General features: G+C 31.8%; 1 protein-coding gene across 1 annotated transcript; it reads left to right on the forward strand.

The window, feature by feature from the left end:
• The first annotated feature begins 8,110 nt into the window (after positions 1-8,110).
• LOC123902704 (3-ketoacyl-CoA synthase 5-like) lies at positions 8,111-9,657 on the forward strand. The gene is given in 2 exon segments (XM_045952488.1): positions 8,111-8,196; positions 8,198-9,657. Coding segments are annotated over 2 exon segments (1,437 nt in total). The 3' UTR covers positions 9,549-9,657.
• The last annotated feature ends 8,173 nt before the right edge of the window (positions 9,658-17,830 follow it).

Consider the following 17,830-nt stretch of genomic DNA (forward strand, 5'->3'; position numbering starts at 1 on the left):
ATAACTCTCATATAGCCACTGTTGTGAAAAATAACCACCCCTCTGCGCTACAGTCTCTCCCAATGCAAACTCATAGTCCTCCCCCTAACAGAAAGATGCAGAAGACATGCCACATCGTCCAGAGTAATAGTCATCTCGCCGAACGACATGTGAAATGACGATGTCTCAAGGTGCCACCTCTCAACAAATGCGGATATAAGCTGCGGATCGGTAAGTTTCAAGCTAGTCCGCTCAAACCAGCACAACCCCGAAATATTCAACCACCCTTGAATAAGGTCAGGATGGTGATCAGGAACCCTGCCAGTTAGCTTTTTTCCTAAAGATGCTATTCGTAGCTCAATTTTGTCACATACGACACGTTCCTACATATATTTAAAAAAATACATTGTGAATAATAAATTAGACCGGATAATTGGATGCATACCATAAGACATTGAAAATGAACTATAATAATATTTCAACACTAAATTTGTATGCAAAATAAGGATTTAACAATTGTAACGAGAGTATAAACAATACAAATTAAAAAAAATTTGATCAATATAACTTAACAAATAATAACAAAACAAACAAAGTATTACTTGACCAAACCATACATAACGAGCAACATGCTGCTCATATCGAGTTAAAAGACTCGTATCGATCGACCCTCCAGGCCAACCCTACTGCACAGCCTGCTGCTCAGGTACTGCCGGCAAAGGCTCATTGTGTTCCGGCTCCCCTTGATGTTGCCGAGACTCTCCACGTCATCTGTTATGCCTAATTCTATCGTCTGATCCTCTAGTGCGCACCACTGAAAAAAAAATAATTAAAAAAATCAATGTGAACCGGTACACTTTGAAAAAAGTGTACCGATATGTAAATTTAAACTAAACCGTCGAAAGCATACCGGTACACTTGCTTTCAAGTGTACCGGTATGAATATTCATACCGGGACACTTTTTTCAAGTGTATCGGTGAACAAATCGAACCGGCACACTTAAAAAAAGTGTACCGGTATGTAAAATTACACTTACTTTTCCTAAAACGCCAAACTCACACCGAAACACTTTGTTTGACTAGGGTCGAGAATGATTTTTTTTCCTTCAGTTTTACATTATATATGAGGGCATTTTTGTCATTTCAAATTTGGTTGTTGGGGTAGAGTGAAAATTGTTGGGGGTAGGAAAAAAAAATTCTAATATAAAAGATTAAAAGCCCAAAGGCTATACTTGCTATAAGTCGGCCCAATTTTTATTTGGTTTAACAAATTTCCTTGTTTCCTTAGGACTCATCACTCATTCAAGTGTTGTGAATGATCCTAGCTAATTTCTTCAATATATTGTTTAATTGAAAAGAGAACGATATATTCAGCACATCACTCTTAATTTTTAATCGTCTTTACTCACTAGGGATGGTGGGTGAGTGTGTGAACTGTGAACCCAATTATTATTATTTTTTTTTACTAAAGAGTGAACCCAATGTTGTTCACAAGGAGGAGCACATATTTTTGGAACAAGTCACCTCATTTTTGTTTTTACACAAAGTCACCTCATCTTGTCACTTGCAGTGCACCGCAATTTACATAATTTTTTTGGGAGCCATTTCTACTACTTTTTATCCAATAACTCACAGTAAAAGTAACAGTTTTAAGGAAAAAAAAAAGAAAAAACATAAATAAACGAATGACAACACATATAGTAAGAGAGAATCCAACTGTAGCTGAACAGACCGCCCAAGTGACAAACTATCTAACCTAAAGACATATACCCTTAATGTGATGAGTCCAATGTTTGAAATTGGTTCTAAAAACATTTGTGATCTTCAACTTGATCAACTTAATCAAAAAAATTGTAAGTCATTAACCACTTGTCTAGGCATAGTTTCAAAAAAAATGTAAGTCATTAAATGAAACTACTTCCTCTATCCCACAAAGATAGTCGTTTTGAATTTTCAAAAGAATATTGTTTAACATGACCCTTATAACAATAATCAACTTACATGTAAGTGATAAATAATTAAAAACACAACCAAACAAAAATTCAACGATAATAAATTGAAATGCGAAACAGAATACACACTATAAACCAAAAAAAAAAGAAAAAAGAATACACACCAAAAACGTAATCCAGCAAACCCAACGTTACATGCACGTTTTGTTATTTGGTCAAAGTGAACGTTACACGACTTATTTGTTTTGCAAAATTAATTATTATATCAGTGTGTTGGTTACTATTTACGTTTAATTGTAAATGCTACTTAAAAGCGATGTTAGTTTTAAATTGAGAAATTCTTTTATAACGTTACCATAGGGATCCAATGTGTGGCTTATATATATAAGTGAGAAGAACAAGATCTAAATATACTTGCACGTATGAAAACTCCTTTCCTTCTCCTATTTTATTTACCCTTCTAATTTTTAATCTCTCTTTTCTTAACATTGTTTACGTTTACTTTTTTTTTTGAACGGTTTACATCTTATTTATATACCTCTAAAATCAATTTTAATCACTTTAAAAGTTGAACAAAGCATACATTAAATGTAAAGGAAAAAGTATGACACAACATTTACTCCTCTATTCCATTTTTTTTTTCAATAATAGAATAATAGATTACTTGTTTGTGTTTTTTAACCTATAGTATGTCCAAACCAATCAACATACTATACTTTTAAGTGATCTTTAATTGTTGGAGGAACAAATGAAGTTAGGTATGAGACATCGACCATACCACTTAACTTAAGAATAAGGAATAATGCTAGCAACACACTCTTTAACAAACACACTCCAACACACTCTCTTTTATTGGTTGAAATTCACATGGGTCCCATAAAAAAATGTGGACCCATATAACTTTTATGGGATCTATATAAATTTTAACCAATAGAAGAGAGTGTGTTAGAGTGTGTTTGTTAAAGAGTGTGTCGCTAGCACTCCTCTAAGAATAAGTGTAGTTTGTTCCACGTCTACCCTCCCTTGAGAAACTCTAAAAATAGTTTTTCAAATCTCACACACCACCACCAATATCGTTTTTATTCTTAACTAGATCTCACAAACTTGCAACATATTTTCGCTTCTGTCTTACCAACACATAGAGAGTGAAACTAGTTGAGGGTAGAGAGAAAATTGGAAGGGTGAAGGCAATTTAACAAAGCCAAAATTGGAGGGGTGATGACTTTTTTTTGTTATAGTATTTGGGTGATATGTTTTTCATTGTTGATGAATGAAAATAAATACTAATAATCCTAATTTAATGATTTAAATAAAATAACTGTTTAATTAAATTATTTTATATGATTTTTTATCTTAAGGGTATTTTTGTACATTTTGTTATAATCAACACTTCAAATTAAACACCTTTATTTTCTCATATACCCGACAATTCTCCAACTTTACTTTATTTCTCACATCTTTCTCTCTTCCCTTACTCTCTTATCTATTTCTCTCTTTACAACTTCTCTTTCAAACCAAACACACCCTTAAAGAACTTTTGACTTTATTGAATCTAGATTGGTATTTATTCTCTTTTTAGATTATAATTCTCTTTTATATGGTCATGTTAAAAGTCTAAAAAATAGTACTCCATCCGATCACTACTATTAACAAAATTGACTTTTTTGATAATTAAAAAAATTGATTTATCTAGTTTATATTAGTTTTGTGTTATAAAAATGAATATTTAATATTTTAAGAAATTTAAATGTATAATCTTCAATATAACATTTTCACATTTTATTTTGGTATTCCCGGAGAGGGGGTCTGATAATCCAAAGTTTGACTTCCAAGTAAATAAAGTCTCTTTGTCAAAAAAAAAAAAAAAAAGTAAATAAAGTCTTGCAAAAAATTGCTCCGATGAGGAATGAAATTGGAATTTCCCAGAACAATTTGTCTAAGGATAAGGTCATTAACCACTTGAACCCATTATCTTAACTACATTTTTCATACTTAATATAAAACCATTTTTTTTACGTAAAAAAAATGATCACCATATTTTTTTTAAAGTGTCTCATCTTTTTTAATCTCTCTTTTCTTAATACGTCACTAGAGATGTAAAATAAATTACACTTATTCTTAAATTAAATGGTTTGGAAGTCTCTTACGGAATCTCACATGTCCCTACAACAATTAAAGAACACTTAAGAATACTATGTTGATTGGTTTAGACATACTATATGTTAAAAAACATAAACAAAGTAATCTATTGAGAGAAAAAAAATGGAATAGAGGAATAATTTTTTTGGGATACTAGATTTTTTCCTTTATATTGAGTGTTTGTTTTGTTCAACTTAATAGCATTTTCGATGTTGATATTATTTTGAGTTTCATATATTATTAAGTTCCTACAATATCATATATTACTTATACAACTTATATATATTTTGCTTCAAACCTCCAATAATACAAAATTAAGCAACTCATACTTCTATTTTTTTTTCTCTGTTTGCTATATTAGTGCTTGAACATGCAATAAAGTTTGATATTGGATTTAGTTTGCATCATTAATTAATTGTTATAGGAAACGATGTCAATGCTATTGCCCATTGTATTGGGTTGCCAATTTTACCCTACGCCCTAGAAATTTTAATTTTTATTATTTTGAAAAAAAAAGTATATTTATTTATTTATTTATTACTTATACTTCTTCCATGCTAAAATATAAACAAAATTAATTATTTTCGATTTATTGTATAATAATACACCGGGATGATTAAAAAGGCAATTTTTTTATATATTATAGACGGTACATTAACTATATAATAAACTTAAAATGATTAATTTTATTTATATTTTATCACGAAAAGAATACGAGTAATAAATAAATAAGTGTATTTTTTTAAAATAATAAAATATAAATGCTCTTTTTTTTTTAAGGGAAAAAGTAAATGTTCTTTTGAGTTTTTTTTTTGGTTTTTAATGTTCTTTTGAGTTTTGATCAACACATATCACGCTTCAATTCCTAGGGCATATAGTAAAATTGACTAACCAATTCTATATGAACAATGACATTGACATAACATGGTTTCCTACAGCAATCAATTAATGATGCAAACTTGATCAAATATCAACTTTAATGCAGGTGCAAAGTACTAGTAGTATAGTAAATGGGGGAAAACCTGCAAAGTAGAAAACTTAATCCAATATCAATTACTCCATCCGGCTATACTTATAAGTAAATTTGATTTTTTTGGTACATTGAAAAAAAAAGATGTATGTGGTCTATGATATAGGTCACATGCATTCATTCTTTAATATATTAAAAAAAATCAAATTTGTTTATAAATATGACTAGAGGGAGTATAAATTAGTTAATAAAAGTTAATATATGTGCCGTAAAATTTAGGTTAGATATATTAACTTTTAGGGTCTTGCTAACAAGTGCCATCAGACACTTTTTAAACATTTAATTTAAAGAAATAATTTATTCAAAAAGTGAAACATTTCAATTTTCAATGCGTAATATTTGAGATGCTTAAACAGTGTTTCGGGGCACTGTTTAACATTTTACTAACTTTTATTTACTCATTTTTACGTATATTTTAAGACGGAGGGAGTATATAAATCATTGGATCATACTAATGTTTGTCTTAAGAACACATGTTAAGGTATTTTTTTTAACATAATACCAAAATTTAATTTAAAAAAAGTTAATTATACAGGTTCTATAATAGATGGCGTAAATAACAAAATCAAGACCTCTGACAAAATAGATTTCCTATTATGTATTTGAACTTGAAACTATAGCAGCACGAATGGAATATTCAATGAACAGAAAAATATGACAAATTGGTTTGATGAGAAAAATTGATTTTAAATTAAATTCGATTCTTGGTAGAATGAGAACCTAGACCGATAAACTAGTTAATGGCTTACAATTTATAGTTGATGATTGATATATAGGTTATAGTTTATAGCTGGTAAGCTAATTGAAGTGCATGTTTGGTAGAACTAACGGTTTAATACTAACTGATAAATATAAAATGACATTCTTAGTTAATAATAAAATTTATATTTAAAATAATATAATTTAAATTTATTAATGTAATATATTTTTTATATATTGTTATTATTAAATTAATTTTTATAAGCTAACATTTTAATTTTTTTAACTTTAAGGTAATATATATTACACGTCAAAGTGTACTTGTACATTAGTCAACTTGTGATACTTGAAAATAGACTTTATGCTCCAGTAGTAATGTGATATTGTGTAGGTATAATAATATAAAAAGACAATTCTCAATTTATAACAAAATTTATATCAATTATAAAATGACATAATAATAAACATAATAATAAAATATATTCAACGTAATTATGTAAATTTTGTAATAAACATATAATAAAAATTAAGATAATCTTAACTTGCTTGCTAAAAAAATAATTATATGATACAGATGTTTTGTATTTTAAAACATGATTACATTAATTTAAATTAAAATAAATCATAAAAGGTAAAAGTGGATTTTAGTTAAAATAATAAGAATAAAAGTGGAAGAAAAAATGTTAAGCTATATGCTACGTACTTGAAATAAGGTACCGTTTGACCCAGTTATTTTAGGTGTAAAAACTCTTTTAACCAAGCTAGAAATAATAGTTTTTTAACTAAAATAAAAATTGTTCGGCAAATCTTACTTTTTTTTTTATAAAAAAAGTTTAAAGTTGTTGTTTTTTATAATAATAGGGTTGAAAGATATCTTTGATAATATATTATAATTTGAATAATGCTAGCAACACACTCTTTAACAAACACACTCCAACACATTCTCTTTTATTGGTTGAAATTCACATTGGTCCCATAAAAAAATATGGACCCATATAACTTTTATGGGACCCATATAAATTTTAACCAATAGAAAAGAGTGTGTTAGAGTGTGTTTGTTAAAGAGTGTGTTGCTAGGCTAGAGCTGTAAAAAGGGCCTTAAGGGGCCGGCCCTTTAAGGGGCGGACCCACTTATTCCTGATTATTAATTTTATTTAAATTTTAAACAATTTTTCTAGTGTCGTGAACTTATTCTCGTTTTCTTCAATCAGCACTGTCCACGATCGGCACCCTAAAAAAACTGTGTTTAAAATTTAAATAAAATTAATAATCAGAAATAAGTGGGTCCGCCCCTTAAAGGACCGGCCCCTTAAGGCCCTTTTTACAGCTCTATTGCTAGCACTCCTCATTATAATTTTCCTAAATTATAGAAGCTGTTTTTTTAGTGTAGCTTTTAAAAATTGTTGTTTGGCCTAACTTCTTACTTTTAAGGAAAAATTAAAACAGGAAAAAAAATTAGGACAAATGGTACCTAAAAATCTGAAAAATAAGCTATATGTAAATTTTAGTTATCAAACAAATATTTTAACTCATAAGCAATAAAACAAAAGTTATAAGTCAATTTTATTATCTTGCTAAACAAACTAGATCTTTATCTTAGTCAAAATATCAACAAAAGGTAGTGTAAATTATGTATACCGGCTGAATTCATTGACTTAAATTACCAACCATATATCCTAAACAAAAAAAAAAAAAAGAAAAGAAATCAACCATAATGTTCAAGAGTTAATTATGTATAAGGGCTAAATGCGGAGCAACAAAATTAAGGTAGTAAAGAATTTTTAAACCAAAAAAAAAAAAATTGTTTAAATCATAAGGAAATTAGTTAAGGGTTATGCTAACCAGTGCCCGGGCACTGGTTAAGGAAACCAAAAAAAGAAATTTTTAAATTGAAAATAATATTTTTTAGACTTTCGAGGCGTTGGCTGCACAAAGTTCAAAGTCATATTACTATATTTGCTTCCTTAAACAGTGCCCCGGGGCACTGTTTAGCATTTTCCATTAGTTAAACATGTAAAATATAAAAAAAAAATTACAACACTTCGTGCCATTGAGATAAGTAAAGTCTGTCAAAAAATTATTTTCACCAAAAATTGAATTTAACTCAAAATCAATTTTTCTCATCATACCAATTTGCCATAATTTTTATTCATTGAATAGTTCATTCATGCTGCTATAGTTCAAAGTTCAAACACAAAATAAGAAATCTATTTTGTCAGAGATCTTTGATTTTGTTATATAGGCCATCTATTTATTGTAGCTTCCTCAACCAAAATCCTTGGTAAAACTCAGCGCCATTATTAGCATATTAATGGAAGCCACTTCCAAACCAAACCATGTCCCTATCTTCATTCAATGCACCAACTTCACATAAATTCCTATGATAAATTCCTATGTCTTTCTATCATTACACTATAGCAACATCTTTTGAAGCCTTCTTACTTTTCCAAAACTATGAACCAATGTTCCATTTTCTTCTCATATGTTTTGTCCTTCTTTATCTCCTTCTAAAACACTTCCTCTCAAAACCTTCACCTATTTACCTCATTGATTTCTCATGTCTTAAACCACCAAACTATTGTAGGGTACCTTTCTCAACATTCCTTGAAAATGCTTCATTGTTTGAATGTTTTGACAATGAAAGCATGTCTTTCATGGAGAAAGTCCTTCATTCTTCAGGCCAAAGTGAACAAACCTATCTTCCTCCTTCACTACACTTCATTCCACCAAAAACCCATCATTTAGAATCCATCAAAGAATTTCACATGGTAATTTTCCCTATCATGGAGGATCTTTTTGCAAAAACAAAAATTTCACCTTTTGAAATAGACATACTTATCTTAAACTGTAGTGGTTTTTGTCCTTCACCATCTTTAACTTCCATTGTTGTTAACAAATATGCTATGAGAAGTGACATTAAAACCTATAATGTTTCTGGTATGGGATGTAGTGCTAGTGCTCTATGCATTGATTTAGCTCAAAATCTTCTTAGAGTTCATAAAGACTCTAATGCTATTGTTTTAAGCACAGAGATTTTATCTAATGGTTGGTATTCAGGTAATGAAAAATCAAAGTTGCTTATTAACTGTCTCTTTAGAATGGGAAGTGCTGCAATTCTTCTCTCAAACAAAAAAGAAGCAAGTAAAAATGCAAAATATTTGTTACTTAGGACACTTAGAACACTAAGAGCTTTTGATGATAAAGCTTATTTTTCTGCTATAAGGGAAGAAGATTCAGATGGAAAACTTGGTGTGACATTGAAGAGAGATTTACTTAATGTAGCTGGTGAAACACTTAGATCAAATATTTCAATTTTGGGTTCTGAAATATTACCAATTTCTGAGAAATTTTGGTATGGTGTTTCTTTGATAAAAAAGATGTTTGTGTTTATGAAATCTGAGGGAATTTATGTGCCTGATTTTAAGACTGTGATACAGCATTTTTGTTTGCCATGTTCAGGGAGAGGTGTGATAAGAGAAGTTGGAAAAGGGTTGAGGCTTGGTGAGAGAGAGATTGAAGCTGCTTTGATGACATTACATAGATTTGGAAATCAATCTTCTTCATCTTTGTGGTATGAACTTGCTTACTTGGAAGCCAAGGAAAATGTGAAGAAAGGTGATAACATTTGGCAACTTGGAATGGGAAGTGGTCCTAAGTGTTGTAGTGTTGTTTTGAAGTGTAATAGGACAATATTTGGTGAGTATGAGAAGGGACCATGGGGTGATTGCATTCATCAATATCCAATGTAAGGTAGTAGTATGAATTCATAATTCTATAGTTAGTTTAATTTTAATGTTATGTTGGTGTAAGAAGTTTGATATTTTCTGCAAATTACAAATATTTATATGTATGATTTTAAAGTGGTTATAATTAAGTTAATTAAGTTAAACTGTTTTTATGATTTGATAATTATGATTGATTGAAAGTTTAATTTATTTTACAATGGCATTATTATAGCCTAAGTACTAACTCACGAGGCTAGAGTACTCTAATATTTCTTAGTCTTTACTTCCTCTAATCGTGTGTTTACAAACAGAAGTCTTTTTTATTTTTCTTAACTTGAGGCTTCCTTCATAGTGTACTAATGTCCTGAGTTCTAACTCATACAACTAAAGAGTGTTGTATTCAATCTTTTTGTTAATGAAGTAAATAAAAACTTAAAAAATTGTTGTATATATTCAATCTTTTTGTTAATGAAGTAAATAATTAAAAACTTAAAAATTGTTGTATTCAATCTTTTTGAAGTTTAAAAATTATCATTTTCAATACAAAATTTCTATGCTTAACTACTATCCTTATGACCTTAATTTTTTTTAGTATTTAGTCCATATACATGATTAACTCTTGAACATTCCGTTCAATGGTTGGTATTTAACTTTTTTTAGGGTTGCTTGGTAATTTAATTCAATAAATCTAAAATGTGAACTTTTATTTATATAAGAGACCGAAGAAAATACCTTTTGTTGACATTTTGACTAAGATAAAGATGGAATATGCATTTATAATTTGCAGGTTTTCCCCCGTCTACTATATACTCTTGTTAACATGTTGCTGTAAACTGGTTTAAAGTTGATATAGGTGTGCATAATTAATTGTTTGCTGTAGGAAGTGATGTCAATGCCATTGCCCATTGAATTGTTTTGTAAATTTTACCCTATCCCTCTTTACCCTATACCCTAGGAACTGATCAAAAGAACATTTATTCATTTACCTATAAGGAACATGGCATTTATTATCCCTGTTTCTTGTCACACAAACCTTAAATATAGTACTACACCCAAGCCACCAGAGATATTTAGTGGGCTGAACCTGATCCAAAAATGTGTAACTGGTCTGATTGGATTGTTGGTTATGGAGTGGGCCTAAATTCAAAGACCTCAAAGTCATGAGATTTTTTTGGCACTCTCTAAATTTTTCCGCGCACCCTGCGAATTTTCAGAAATACTCCCACTTGTTAGTTAACTAGTGAACTCTATTTTCTACATAACTAGCGGACGAGTAAAAATATTCAAAGTGAAAGAATGGTTGAAGATTTCACGTCCCCCAGGGAACCCCTTGAGAAAATTTTGGACTTTTTTGTCATCCACTACTTAAGTAGCGAACACTTAGTGTACACAGTTGGGCTAGTTCGCTACATAAGTAGTGGATCACTCTAATACTTGAGCTGGTAAATAACATTTATTTTTTAATGGTTTCAATTATAGTTGATCCTAAACCAGGCAACCTAATGTTGATGTTAAGTCAAACAAACAACCTAAGCTTGATGAGAAGCCGTCTAAGGGCAGTGTAAAACCAAGCAAAGAACCGATGGTTGTGGAATCCGCAATTGATTTTCGCGTACAATTCACGATCATGGGAAATTTACTACACAACAAGAGATGCTTGCATGAGTTCATGATAAAGCGGAGAAGTTAGGATTTATAGTTGTGGTTGTGAAATCGGACGATGAGGGTGATAATAGAAAAGTTTATGCTATGATGGTCTGTCAGAAAAGTGGTGAATATAGGATGTACGTCAACAAGAAACGAGAAATTATATGTTGATCGGTGGTAATTGGAGTTATAATGTTGTGGACGAGACACACAATCATAAAATTGCAAAAAGATTCGAAGGTCACAAATATGCTGAGAGACTTAAACTGAAAGAGAAATTTGAAACTTCTAAGAAATATCATATCAACACTAAAGAATATAGTTCATTGAGTTCCATTCAATATAAATATAAGTCTCTATGCAACCTCTCTCTCTCTCTCTCTCTCTCTCTCTCTCTCTCTCTCTCTCTCTCTCTCTCTCTCTCTCTCTCTCTCTCTCTCTCTCTCTCTCTCTCTCTCTCTCTCTCTCTCTCTCTCTCTCTCTCTCTCCTCTCTCTCTCTCTCTCTCTCTATCTATCTATCTATCTATCTATCTATCTATCTATCTATCTATCTATCTACGTGCCATCCATTATTTTTTCATTTTGAGTTCTCTTCTTCCTCTACTGATTATGGGGTGGTTTTAGGTTATTTTTGGCCTAAAATCACCCCTCTACTTTTTTTTTCTTCTTGCTTTTAATTTAAATAACCGACTTTTCACATATATTAAATCTTTTAGCTGATTTTTTTTTCCTTGTATTTGTGATTTCATTGTCCGAGTATAATTCATTAAGCTCAACTTTTTAATCTACCAATAAACATAGAGCTTGTTTGTTATAAATTAAAATAAAATTGAGTTTCATACGATAATTTGGAGATTATCTTTGAAAATTTTGAAGAAAATCATAAAATTATAGTTAAAAGACATTCATGTTGCTTTTAAGAACTTGTAAAGAAAATGATTTTAAGAAAAATTTTAATAGTAAAAACATGTTTTTTTTTTTCGTTTAAGGGTTTTTTGAATTGGTTTATTTTTGAGCTTATGCGAAATAATTTATGTAAATAAATAAGCTTTTATGCAATATTATAAGTTTTTCAAGGTAATTTATAAGAAAATAATTTATAAGGATACAAATTTTTTTTTGGATAGAATATAAGGATACAATTTTTGTTAGTGAAAATTTATGATTATGAAGTAACATATATTTTATTTATTTGCATAAACTATTTTCATAAGCTTAAAAATAAGTCAAATCCGAAACGGACCATAAATACTCAAACAAAGCCGCCCATAGTCTTTATTATTTTTTTATATCGGGAGCCCAATAGCCCATCGTCTCTTATTTATTACCGCAAACCAAATTATGAGATTTACTTTTGTCACTCTACCAATTACTCACACGCCCTACGCTTTTTTCATTTTACTTTTCCGCTACTTAAGTAAATAATTAAGCTTTTATGCAATATTATAAGATTTTCAAGGTAGTTTATAAGAAAATAATTTATAAAGATACAATTTTTGTTAGTGAAAACTTATGAAGTAACATATATTTTATTTATTTGCATAAACTATTTTCACAAGCTTAAAAATAAGTCAAATTCAAACGGACCATAAATACTCAAACAAAGCAGCCCATAGTCTTTTTTTTTATATCGGGAGCCCAATAGCCTATCGTCTCTTATTTATTACTACAAATCAAATTATGAGATTTACTTTTGCCACTCTAACAATTACTCGCGCGCCCTACTTTTTTCCATTTTACTTTTCCACTACTTTTAAGTAGCACACGTTATAAAAATGTCGTCCGCTACTTAAGTAGCGGATGTTATAAAGGTGAGATCTTTTTGAGGAGTGTTCACTACCTAAGTAGCGAAAGAGGGTATTTTGGTAAATTTATAGGGCGCGCGACAAAATGGATAGGGTGACAAAAGTAAATATCCCAAATTATATACTTGTGGTGGCACTCTAGCCCTACCCTTAAGTAGCACACATTATAAAAATGTCGTCCGCTACTTAAGTAGCGGATGTTATAAAAGTGGGATCTTTTTGAGGAGTGTCCACTACCTAAGTAGTGAAAGAGGGTATTTTGGTAAATTTATAAGGCGCGCGACAAAATGGATAGGGTGACCAAAGTAAATATCCCAAATTATATACTCGTGGTGGCACTCTAGCCCTACCCTTAAGTAGCACACGTTATAAAAATGTCGTCCGCTACTTAAGTAGCGGATGTTATAAAGGTGGGATCTTTTTGAGGAGTGTCCACTACCTAAGTAGCGAAAGAGGATATTTTGGTAAATTTATAGGGCGCATGACAAAATGGATAGGGTGACAAAAATAAATATCTCAAATTATATACTCGTGGTGGCACTCTAGCCCTACCCTTTCGGTATGATTTAACTTTCTTCAACTGGCCCAGTCCGATCTCAATTAGGGGACTGTGAGGAACAAGAACAACTTGCTTAAAAAAAAAAGAACAACCATATATCCAGATATCCTAATATGTGTGTGTGAAAAATAATATGTAAAAAATGTTACCTACTAGAGAGAAAAAAAAAAGAAAGATAAAAGCTCTGCATAACTTCAATTTTGTTTACATACCATTGTCCACCACTTATGTACACTTATTAAACACGCACACTATTCGGATTTGATTAGGCATGATTATGTGTCGGACACATGTTCATGTCCAATACAGACATATGATTATATATTGTATTATGTTATTTTTTTAAAATTATTGCTATCGATGTCAATATATCAATATGAGCATGTGTTCGTGTTTATACATAAGTTTTTTTTTTTTGACACACATTATACTTTTCAACACCTTAATGTTTCCAACTTAGGTCATAAGCAAGCGTTACCAAGTTCGGCTACATAAGTTGTATAAGAACGGTTACGAAAATATATCTATAAAGGGGAGAAATCTTCACTTGTTTTATAAGATTGAGTTAGACATAGGTAACATTTTTTTTTTGACACAAGACATAGGTAACATTTACAATGCACAAGTTGTTAAATTTGTGCATGGATGCACAACTTTATAAATTAATTTCTGGCCATCAGATCAAATAAGGGACACTGTTTTATTGTAGCCTATCAACACTAGATTGTTTCTCACACCCAAACAAAATCTAACTATGACCATCTCCTTCCTCAACATCAGTGCAGCAAACTGAGTGCAAAAATTCATCAACCGCTGGATAAATCACTCTAAAGAACCAAAGCAACAACACATCCCTTCCATGCCATGGTAAAGAACAAAGGGGCAATTACTGTTGATGCATTTTTCTAGAGAAATGAACAAATTGACGACAACCATTGTTAACTTAACTGCTATAATGAATATAAAATTTGCAGCAGAATTGAAATATGTTGAATGTTAAAAATATTCAGATCTTAGAGAATCTGAATCCAAATATGGATCTCGAAAACGAAAATGTCGACTAGATTTTAGATCTGATTTCGATGGCCGAAAAATTGACGGTGGAGTCTTCCAATCTACCATTCCTCTGTCTAAAATCACAGTTAATTGAGTCGATCTCAATAGATTCATTGTTATGATAAATGTTTTATTTTTTATTTGTTTGATTCTTAATTTTGAAGAAAATTCAATTTCTATTATGCAATTATTTTGAGTTTTACATGAGTTATGTGAATGTTTGTTAATAGTTTATACACTTTTATTTTTGTCCGTTTCCATGATTGGGTGATGGGGATCATACATAGTGATGAAAATTGATCTGAAGTTTCTTCCATGGACAGAGGAAGGAGCAATGGGGTGAGGCCGTGAGGCGGAAGGAGATGGAAGGAATTTCAATCTAATGTGGGAGGAGCATGATAAGGTTTAATGGGACTGAGAAATCCAGCTGTTGATTTAGGTGCACAAATTTTAAACTTGTGCATGCTATTCATTATTCTTCTGTTTCTATATAGATAAAACAGAATTTTCACTTTATTGCTTACGGTATATGAAATTAGCCATATCGCTATTTCATAGCCCGTGGAACAAAAGAACTACCATAATCAAATGAAATGATCACAACTGAACAATTTCTCCTAGTCGTATTGACCCGAATCCGTCCGGTTCTGTTAGAATTGTTGGGAAACGCGTTGAGAAACCCTCGCTTGTCCTTCTTTTTTTTTTTGCTTATTGGTTTTTTGTTTCATTCTAAAAAAAAAGACCAAATCAGGGCCGAAGGCAACAAAAAAAACAAAAAACACAATAGAAACAAAAAAAAGGAAAAAAAGCGGAGAAAGGAAACCCGAGAAAAAAAACGGGGGAAATAGAAAGAAAAAAGAAAACATTTAGCGGAGTTGAACGCAGCTTAACCATCTCATTATTTCGAAAATATACAAAACAATAGAATCCATAACGATAAGTTGAAATAGAGCTTATGCTCTATGGTGTTTGCCATCTTTTTTTTTTTTTTTGAATTGCTTTATTCTGCAGTACTCACAATCAATATATATTTCAACTACCTAAGTTAATGAGTTGGTTGAAATATATATTAATAAAAATATCTACGAAAAAATAAGGGGGAAAATCATTTTATGATAAAAAAATCATTTCTACGTCTAATCAAGAAACAATGTTCTATTTTCATTGGCTAGTGCAAGTGGGTTGCCCGAATTTCGGGTCAAAAGCTAAAACTAGTTGGCTATCAGCTATATACTATCTCATATGCAATAGTATATGAAATTGTTCAAAAGCCCGTGGTCTTTTGTCTTATGTTGGACTTAGCAATAAGAATAACAACGTGGATACTAGTTAAGACTTCTGACCTGACTCGAGCATTAGGTGGTTATGTTTACTCGACAGAAAGTTTCTATGAATACATAAATTTCCCGGACGGTCGAACAGTCGAAATTTACAGTTATGTAATCAGTCGGATTTTGGTTCAGATTTTTGCATCTATCGGAATCGACCTGGATCATCTCAAGCTATTCATTATTCTTCTGTTTCTATATATTCTATTTATATTATTGTGGATATTGTGTATATAGATAAAACAAAATTCTCACCTTATAGCTCATAGTCTATGAAATAGCGATATGGCTATTTCATATACGTAGTTAGGTAAAATTTCATGTTATTTTGTAAAGTAATAAAGAATAGAAATTCCATTACTACTAAATCTCTTCATGCAATTTGATGAAGAATGAGAACAAATCATGAGATATTTTCTAGTAAATAAAAGGGAAAAATCGAAATACATGGCATTGGGAATGAATGAATGTCTACACTACCCGGATTGAATCAAATACAATTTGAAGGATTTTGTAGATTCATTGGCCGGGGCTTAACAGAAGAACTTTTGAAGTTTCCAAAAATGGAGGATACAGATTAAGAAATTGAATTTATTTGTGGAAACATATCAATTGGTTAACCCTCGATAAAAGAAAAAGATGTTGTATATAAATTACTTACATATTCCTTTGAATTCTATATATCCGTGAAATTAATTTGGAAAAATAGTAGGGTTTAGGGTTTGGGTTTGAGCTTTAGGGTTTTAGTTTAGGGTTTAGGTTTTGGGGTTTAGGGTTTGGGGTTGAGGGTTGAGGATTTAGGGTTTAGGGTTTGAGGTTTAGGGTTTGGGGTTTAGGGTTTGGGGTTGAGGGTTTGAGGTTTAGGGTTGAGGGTGTCGGGTTTAGGGTTTGGGTTTTAGGGTTTGGGGTTTAGGGTTTGGGGTTGAGGGTTTCGGGTTTGGGGTTTAGGGTTCTGGGTTTAGGGTTTGGGGTTTAGGTTTAGGGTTTGGGGTTTGGGTTTTGGGGTTGAATGTTTGGGGTTTGGGGTATGGGGTTTGGGGTTTGGGATTTGGGGTTTAGGGTTTGGTGTTTGGGTTTTGGGGTTTAGGGTTTTGGGTTGAGGGTTTAGGGTTTGAGGTTTAGGGTTTAGGGTTTTAAGGTTTGGGGTTTGGGGTTTATGGTTTGGGGTTTGGGATTTAGGGATTGGGGTTTAGGGTTTGGGGTTTGGGGTTTAGGGTTTGGGGTTGAGGCTTTAGTATTGAGGGTTTAGGGTTTGGGGTAAATCCCAAACCCTTTTGGAAGGGTTTGAGGTTTAGGGTTGAGGGTTTAGGGTTTGGGGTTTAGGGTTTAGGGTTGACGGTTTAGGGTTTAGGGTTTGGGGTTTAGGGTTTGGGGTTTAGGGTTTGCGGTTTAGGGTTGAAGGTTTAGGAATTGGGGTTTAGGGTATAGGGTTTAGGGTTTGGGGTTTAGGGGAGGGTTTGGGGTTAGGGTTTAGGGTTGATGGTTTAGGGTTTGGGGTTCAGGGTTTAGGGTTTAGGGTTTGGGGTTCAGGGTTTAGGGTTTGGGGTTTAGGGTTTGGGGTTAGGGTTTGGGGTTTAGGGTTTGGGGTTTAGGGTTTGGGGTTGAGGACTTGGGGTTTAGGGTTTAGGGTTTGGGGTTTAGGGTTTAGGGTTGAGGGTTTAGGGTTTGGGGTTTAGGGTTTAGGGTTTGGGGTTTGGGGTTTGGGGTTAAGGGTTTGGGGTTGAGGGTTCAGGGTTTGGGGTTTAGGGTTTACCCCAAACCCCAAACCCTAAACCCCAAACCCTAAACCCCAAACCCTAAACCCCAAACCCTAAACCCTGAACCCCAAACCCTAAACCCTAAACCCTGAACCCCAAACCCTAAACCCTCAATCCTAAACCCTAACCCCAAACCCTCAACCCTACACCCTA

The sequence above is a fragment of the Trifolium pratense genome, linkage group LG1 (genome assembly GCF_020283565.1).
Source record: "Trifolium pratense cultivar HEN17-A07 linkage group LG1, ARS_RC_1.1, whole genome shotgun sequence".
Taxonomy (NCBI): Eukaryota; Viridiplantae; Streptophyta; class Magnoliopsida; order Fabales; family Fabaceae; genus Trifolium; species Trifolium pratense.